This window comes from Chrysochloris asiatica, unplaced genomic scaffold (assembly GCF_000296735.1).
Source record: "Chrysochloris asiatica unplaced genomic scaffold, ChrAsi1.0 scaffold00158, whole genome shotgun sequence".
NCBI classification, from domain to species: Eukaryota; Metazoa; Chordata; class Mammalia; order Afrosoricida; family Chrysochloridae; genus Chrysochloris; species Chrysochloris asiatica.
Window position 1 is genome coordinate 6524012 of NW_006408676.1, and position 8779 is coordinate 6532790.

The following is an 8779-nucleotide window of genomic DNA, read 5'->3' on the forward strand; positions in this document are numbered from 1 at the left end:
AGTTGAAATCATGAGCATGGAAACCCCCCAGAAATCTTTTTAAGAAGCAAAACCAACCAATCACTGTAAAGGAAATGTATATATGTTGTTGTTGCTTAAGTGCTGTTGAGTCAGTTGTGACCCATAACGACCCTGTATAGGGTTTCTGAGGAGTGGCTGGTAAACTTGAACCACCAACCTTGTGGTTCAAAACAACTTTTCAGTCCACACATTAACCCACAGCGCCACACCAGGATTCCAAAGAAAATGTATAGGGCCTGTTATTACTAAGTTAATACTATTTTAGTTTTTTTTTATTAGATTGGTTGTTTTTGTTATTCTAATTATGCAGTGAAAGCATTTGAAGAAAATTTATTGCTTTAGTTGGGACCTTTATTTTTCTAATCTTACTTATCTGTGATGGGGATTTGAGAAATCACATCATCCACATGGGAGATGATACTGAATGATAATAAAAACAAATGCTCTCAGTTTATTCATTCAGAAGAATTATGTTCATTCAATAAGGAATCACTGTCCACCTGTTGTGTGTACTATAAGAGTTCGACTGATAATGCTGAGCAGGGCAGATACAGAGCCCCTGCCCGTGCATTTATAGTCCAACATGGGAGATAAATAGGCACAATAAGAATGTTAAATTGCTGCTATGGAGGAGGTGCTGATGCTCAGAGTGAGCATACAAGACCTTGATGGGGAAAGGAGATTCAAGGCCTGCTTTCCAGAGAAAGTAAGTTTTACACAATCTTCTAAAGGATGGCAGGCCTTGCTAGGCAAGTGGCAATGGTCAAGAGTCTCAAACATGGGTGAAGACCAAAAGACAAGAGACCAAATGAGCAGTTTGAAGAACTAAAAGAAACTCAGCTTGCCTGGAGCATGGAGTGTGAAGTGGGAAATAAGCAAAAGGAGAGGCTGTAAAGGAAAATGGGCTAAGTCATGCAAATTTCTGTATGCATAGTAAGAAGACTGTCATTTACCCTCTAGTCTGTGGGAATGGCTTTATGCTGTGGAGTGAAGTTATCAGATGGCTTTATGCTGTGGAGTGAAGTTATCAGATGTTCACTTTAGAGCGCTTGTCCTGCCTTGCGCACTGATATGTATTTTAAGGGGTATTTCCCTGATGGGATGGAGTTTTGATGACAGTGGTTAAGCGCTCAGCTGTTAACTGAATGGTCAGTACTTCAAACCTGGACCAGTTACTCTGTTTGAGAAAGGTGTGGCACTCTTCTTTCAAGAAGATTGTTGTTGTGTTATTAAGTACCGTGGAGTAAGTTCCAACTAGTAAGTCCAACATAGTGACCCTGCACAGGGTTTCCGAGGCTGCAAATCTTTATGGGAGCAGAAAACCTCATCTTTTTCCCATGGAACAGCTGGTAGTTTCGAACTGGCGACCTTGAGGTTAGCAGCCTGATTCGTAACCACTGTGATACCAGAGCTCCTTTTCAAGAAGGTTACAGCCCTGAAACTTTCTGGGGCAGTTCTACTCTGTGCCTTTGAGTTAGAATTGACTTGATGGCCATAGATTTCGGTTTACTTTTCACTGGGAAAGGGATTGCAGTCATGTAGGAGAGTGTCAATGGTGTTTGGACTTGGAGCGTGATGGTGGAAAAGAATGAAGTGGACATATTTCAAAGCTGTTTAGCTAGATAATTGGCAGGACTTGGTGTTGTAACATGGCAGTTGATTTGAGAAGTAGGGAGATGATCTTCTGGAGACTGGATTCTATTTCCTGTGTTGGAACAAAATAGAATGAGCATGTTTTATTGCTAAGATACTGGGCTGAGTTTTGGATACATTGAGTTTGATGCACTTGTGCAAGATCCACAAGTAGGTAACAAGGAAGAAATTACTACATAGGTCTGTGGTTCAGCAGAGCGATATCTGACTAGAAAACAGGGATTTGGGAAGCAGTAAAATATAGATGATAAGCACAACAATTGCTTGTTTATAACCTTCAATTACTGTCAATAACCTGCTTGTTGTTAAGTGCCTTTGAGTCATTTCCAACTCATAGGGATCCTGTATAGGGTTTCTGAGGAGCAGCTAGTGGGTTTGAACTGTTGACCTTATGGATAGGATGAGTTCCAGGTAGATTTGCAGGTTTGAGAGCTAACATTTAAGTAGATAATTAGTATGAGAAATAGAGTGAAAGCTGCAGTAATTGCTTACCTACTAACTGCCAGGAATCCTGGTATGGAGCTGTGGGATAATGCACTGGACTGCAAAGTCTGTTTGAACTGCAAGGTCGGTGGTTCAAGCTCACCAGTCGCTCCTTGGAAACTTTATACAGAGTTGCTATGGGTCCTAACTGACTCTAGGACACTTCAGAACAACAACAACAAAAGTTCCAGGTAAGGTAGAACTCCTGCAGAAGTCAAAGTACCCAGAGGGCCTTGGTTACTGTAGAACCCTGGCAAGAGAGATGGTGCCAAAGTTATAAGGTAACTTGGATCAAAGCAAACTACTGTGGGGGTATTATTTTTAGCAACAGATTTAGCTATTCCAGGCTTTTTCTGCCAGTAGACTCACTCTTATCAGGAGCACAGTGTTTAGATAAGTACTGGACTGCAGGTAGGTGGTTCAAGCCCACAAGCCGCTCCTCAGGAGAAAGATGAGTCTTTCTGCTCCCATCAAGATTTACAGCCTTGGAAACCCTATACAAGAGTTACTGTGAGTTGGAATTGGCTTGACAGCACTTAACAGCAACAAGTCTCACTCTTAAATCCTCATCTGCTTGTGTCTTAGTATCGCCGGGGAGGTCCTATCATTGCTGTGCAGGTGGAGAATGAATATGGCTCCTATAATAAGGATAAAAACTACATGCCATATATTCACCAGGTAAGAAACCCTTGACTTGCTTTGTTTACATTTTTGCATGCCTCCTTACTCAATCCAACTCTTTTCTAGTGGGCATTTTCTGAGTCCCCGCTGCTTGTATGATACTTTGTTACACCCTGTGGATTGTAAGAATACATAAGATCAAGTTCATTTTATCTGTGAATTTACAGTATAGCCAAGGAGGTGGAAATGTATTTTAAAAATGTATTATGAAGCAAAACATAGTGTTAACAGATAACTCCTTTCTGTCGCTATTCATAACCTGCATTTCTTATTAAAGCTGGGCTTGGTGAATCCATATCCACAGAAAATAATGCCTCAAGAACTCAATGATGATGCCTAGCAGTATGCAGCTTGCTGGCCTTTAGTAGTAAGATACTTTTTTTCTGTACCCTGTGCTCCTACATGATTTCTCATGCCAGGCAAGTACTACAGTCCTGTATGATGTCTTCTCTGGTGGGTCTAGCCCCTTCCTTTTATGATTCACCATATTCAGGAAGCTCATGAGGTTTCATACTAATTCTAGTTCTCCCTCAGGTTGAATTCTCCCTTAGGTTGTTAAGCAGATCTCAGGGTTCCATGGGCTGACCTGAGATGGTCTTTCCATCCCAGCCTCTTCCTTGCCCAATGAGCTTTGTCCACACAGTGGCCTCTTGGCCTTGAGAGCAATGGAGAGGGCTCTCAGTTAGGCAAGGAAGAGAGCTCACATTTCAGAGAGGAGAAAGGCATGGCTGGGCTACTTTTTGGGGGTTGCTCCTGTCCTGAGCCATGACTTTTGGGGCCATGATTCCTTCCCTTCCTTAACTTTTTCTCAGGAAAGATACAACCCTACAAATTAATATTATTTTCCTACCATTATTTTTTCTTGATTTAAAAAATGTACCCCTGTTCTCCCTTCACAGAACCAGAAATGAATCAATGAATACATATAAGAAATACAGGCAGGATCTTATCTTGTTCTCTGGCTATCTGTCTACTCAATAAATGGTATTTTAAAATGAGAAATTTCCTGGCTGCCCCTGTAGCCATGGTTTGATTCCCTGTTGCCTTTGACAGTGTCCAGGTGTGACACAGGTTTTGTGACTTTTACTTCTGATCTCAGAACATAATGTGTTCCCCAAGTCTTCTCTTCACTTTCTGTCTGACTTAGAGTCTCTCTCAGAGTGTCCCCTGTTAAATTAGCTGCAGAAAGCATCCTGCTTAGCTGTGTGTTTTCCCTTGGTCTGAGATCATGGGTGTCTAAGTCTACACTCACTGTTTCTGCTGTTGGCCATGGAGAGCACCAGGGTGGCTAATACAGGGACAGAGAGTCTCAATTTAACTAAGTTAGGGGATGTGTTAGGTGTGGAGCTTACACTCTGCCCATCTGTATCCTTGTTGTATTTATTTCCTAATTTCCTTTTTCTCACAGGAGCAGAGAAATGGGGCAGGACACTTATTTTCTTCTGTTTTCTCTACAGGCATTGCTACAAAGAGGTATAGTAGAACTACTCTTGACCTCAGATAATGAGAAAGACATGGTCAAAGGCTACATAAAAGGAGGTATGAATTTAAAGTATCATAAGGAAGAATTAAGGCTCTTAGAAAACCAGTTTAAATCTTGAACTAGTCTCAGAAAAAACAAATATGTCTCTTTTCCATGTACATTGAAATAGATCCCAGAGATCTGATAGTACAATAGATGGAAACTCAAGGTTAAAGCTAAGAGTTCACTCACTAACTCTATCACTTTTACCTTGTGCATATTGTCTTTAAGCAGATCATTATATCAGGACTCCTACTGAACAGAGTGCTTATGTCCTCATAATTTTCCTTGCTTCATCTTTCCATAATTTCTATAATTTTCCGTATTTCCATAATTTTCCTGTGGCTCAGAAACTAATTTGGTGTTGGGGATAGTTTAGAATCAGAGCATCTCCACTAACTTCTAAGAACCACATGGAGAATCAGAAGATAGTTGCTGTGTAAGAAAATTAACCTAGAAAAGTCCTGGTCTAAATATCTTACAGTCTAAGACTCAGAGTGAACAAGTGGTAGATCCTAGAGAATCAAGAAGTAGCAGGACCATTCGTAGAAGCATTAAATGATGACACTGAGATCATGGGCGGAGGAGGTGGATGGGTTCAGGGATCTGTGAGGTAATCTTTAGCTCAAGATTAGCTACTTCTATATGCTGCTGTTTTCTTTTCCTTTTGACTGACTCTTTCCTGCACTATTTAAGATATTTTAATAGAAAAGAAATGGTGCCTTGGAAAGTGTGCTTGGGGTCAGGAAGTCATTGGTCACTTCCTAGTTCTGATAAAGTTGAGTCACCTTAAGATGACCTATTCCACTTCTCTGGGTAGTGTGGTTAACCATCTGTCTTGCCTTTCTTACCTGCTGATGTCCTTGCAGGTGTCCAATGATGGGATGTCTGTGGAAACCCCTGTATACTGCAATGTGGGATGTACCTTTACTCTTAAGTGTGCCTTCCCTTCTGCTGCACCCCTTCCCCTTCCCTGATGACATATTTATTATTGCTGTTAAGTGTCGGCAAGTTGATTCTGACACATAGAGACCCTGTATAGTGTATCTGAGGAGCAGCTGGGAGGTTTGAACTGCTGACCTTTCAGTTCACAGTCTGGTGTTTATCCTACAGCACCATGCATTTCATACTACCTTTTTCACCCCCCTACAGTGTTGGCAACTATCAATATGAAGACATTTAGCAGCAATTCTTTAAGTGTGCTTAAGCAAGTACAGGTAAGGACATCTTTGAAATGAAGAGCTTTTGTTCCTTCACCTGCAATGACCTCCTTAATCTATGTAACTGGTGTTCAGTGAAAGACTGGACTTGCCCCTGGATCCTCAGTGGACTTGCAGTTTCAGGAGTTTATGCCTTTTGGTAAGTGGAGTTGAGGGGAGATCCCTGCTTCTCTCACCTCAGCTAGTGGGTCCTCTCATAGAGATGACATCTTCCCTGGCCTCATCTCCTTAATGAAGAGTTGGAGAAGGATGATGAGAGAGAAAGATTTGCTAAGGAACCACAAGAAGACAACATTCTCTTTCTTCTTTGAAGATGGAGCTCAATCATGGACTCAGTCATGCTTATAGAAGACTTGTACCTAGTTTTTGTGGGTCAACTTTTTTAGAGATTTTATGAAAATTATAGGAATGAATAAGTATATACCTTGATTTTTAAGAAGCATTTGTTGTACAGCCCCTAGTCTCCTCTCAGTGGCAGTGGTAAAGATGAACAAACTCATGTCCATGGGAAAATGATGTCCATGCCCTCAGGATTATAGTCTTTATCCACATGTGATGATGCTCTCTGATTTCACATCTTAGCTTTCCTATGTGCCCAGGATCTTATTCCAAACCCCTACCATGGCTGCAAGCCTGGTGTGGCCTGACCCACCCTCACTTCCACCCTCAACCCACACTACTCCTCTTATTCCTCACTGGGGACTTCCTGAAGTTCCTGCAATTTTCTTATTTTGCTTGTTGTCCGAAGGGCTCTTTCCTCAGCTTGTCACCCTGCTTCACATAGTGAGAGACCTGGTTCATGGTGTTTCCTTTCCTCACTCATTTCTGTGTAGTCTCTAATCTACCAAAAAGAAGGAGCTCTGTGTGGGTATGTCTATGGCTCGCGCTAGTTTTGAATGCCTTTACTAAATTCATTTTTTTTAAACTTTGTTGTCAATAGTGCTCCTCTTTCATGCTTTTTTTTAAAAAAACAAAACAGAGAGAACATTTCTCAAGACATGTATTTGAAGAAAAAGCAATTTTTAACAAGTTCCTAGTTATTGGCTATTCTCTTCCATTAACAGAGGTGGAGGAAGGGCTAGTATAGATGTTATAAATACAATAGTATAAAGGTTCCTTAATAAGGAGGTTAGAAGAATCCTCTTTCATTCTTGACTTTAATAAATTGTGTCTTCTTTCTTTTTATCATGGTCAGTATGGCTGGAGTGTTATCAGTTTTATTTGATCTTTTTAGTGAATCAGCTTTTCACTTGTTTTTTTCCTTTGTGGTTTTTCTGTTTTAATTTCATTTATTTCTCCTCTGATATTTATTACTCTCTTCCTTCTACTTGTTGGACTGGATTTGCACTTCTTTCTCTAGTGTTTTATTTCCTGATGGAATCTTGTTGTTGTGTTAAGTTCAGTTGAGCCAGTTCTGAACCATCATGACCCTGTATAGGGTATCTGAGGAACGGCTGGTGAGTTTGAACTACCTACCTTACAGTTCAAACTGATCTTACGGTGGAGTACTTATACTACAGTGCTACCTTTCTTCTCATCTAATGTAAGCATTGCTGCTATGTTGTTGCTAAGTGCCATCGAGTCAATTCCGACCCATAGCAATCTTGTATAGGGTTTCCAAGCAGCGGCTGGTGAGCTTGAACTGCCAACCTTACAGTTCAAATGGCTTTACAGTCTGGCGCATTAACCTGCAGCACCACACCAGGACTATAAATTTCCTTGCTATAAACTTCCCTATCTCACTGCTTTTGCTGATTTCTCCAATTTTGATATGTTGTATTTTAATTTTCATTGACTTTGAAATATCTTTAAACATCTCTTGACATTTAAATATCCTTCTTTATTTCATGTATCAAAAGCATCTTGTTTAATTTTGGAATCTTTGAGAATTTTACAGATCTTATTCTACTATTGGTTTCTAATTTAATACTGTTAGGGTCAATGAGCATACTCTGTCTGATTTCTCTTCTTTTACATTTAAGGTTTGTTTTATAGCTTATAGTAAGTATGGTCTATATGTTTTTTTTAAAATTATGGTTCCAAAATGGCAACATTTTTAATGATGATTAGATAACTGGATCCTACTATGCAAAATACTGATGTTGTAACAGAGAAATAAACATTGCTTATTTCTTCAAAAGGATCTCTGGTAGTGTAGAAAGGAGCTCTGGTAGCGTAGTGGTTACGAATCGGGCTGCGAACCTCAAGGTCCGCAGCTCGAAACTACCAGCTATTCCCTGGGAGAAAGATGAGGCTGTCTGCTCCCGTGAAGATTTACAGCCTCGGAAACCCTGTTCAGGGTTGCTATGAGTCGGAACTGACTCTGAGCATATAACAATAACAACAATTTCTTCAAGGTGTAACCTAGCTCTAACTAGATATTTTAAATATCTAACTAGATATTTTAAATTTAGAAGTGGAACTGAGAAGGCAATTATAATTTTGAGAAAATTACCTGGGAGAAATTTTCATTTAAATCCTTAGAAAAATAACGAGACCGTCTTTTCTCAATTAAGAAAAGTAAACCTGTCAAACTGCATTCTTGATAATGAGAAACATTAATTGCTAGGGTATGGAATTCTTACAAGAAAGCCCCCAAATTCAAAAAAGAACAACAACCCCCCCCCCAGCTAATTCTATAGTGCTATCTAAAATCTTCTAATCACTTGCAGAATTACAGTATAATAGCAAGTAAAAGTAATAATTATTTATATAGAAATGCAATGTGGCTAAAATTCTAGCTAAATAACTTGCCCGGAATTTTATGACCAGATAAAATTGAGTTTTAAACTTCTAACTTCAACAATGCATATTAAACATTTACATTCAATGGTATAGAACAAAGCCCACTTCATCTTGAAAATAACAAGGCCACTTAGAGAAGCACAGACACACATGCTTGTGTGTCCAGTAACCTCAATGACTCTGTGGCACATTCACTACCAAAACAGAGCAAGTCAGAACACTATGGGAAGAGTTCAGCTGCTCTAACAAGTCAGTAGAATGTTTACATGCTAACACAGTAGATGTAAGTAGAATTCTCAGAACACTATTTAAAAGTAGATTATTGTTGTTGTTAAGTGCCGTTGAGTTGATCCTAACCCATAGCGACCCGGTGTAGGGTTTCCAAAGAGCAGCTGGTGAGCTTGAACCACCAACCTTGCAGTTCAAATGGCTTTGCAGTCTGGTGCATTAACCC

At 39.9% G+C, this 8779-nt stretch overlaps 1 protein-coding gene across 1 annotated transcript in view; it reads left to right on the top strand.

The window, feature by feature from the left end:
- The window catches only part of GLB1L3 (galactosidase, beta 1-like 3), a 78126-nt gene that overhangs the window by 21289 nt on the left and 48058 nt on the right, over positions 1-8779 (top strand). Inside the window, exons 6-8 of the mRNA XM_006871017.1 lie at positions 2743-2835; positions 4296-4377; positions 5513-5577. Of these exons, the coding sequence (XP_006871079.1) occupies positions 2743-2835; positions 4296-4377; positions 5513-5577 (240 nt within the window). The remainder of the gene's footprint in view (positions 1-2742; positions 2836-4295; positions 4378-5512; positions 5578-8779) is intronic.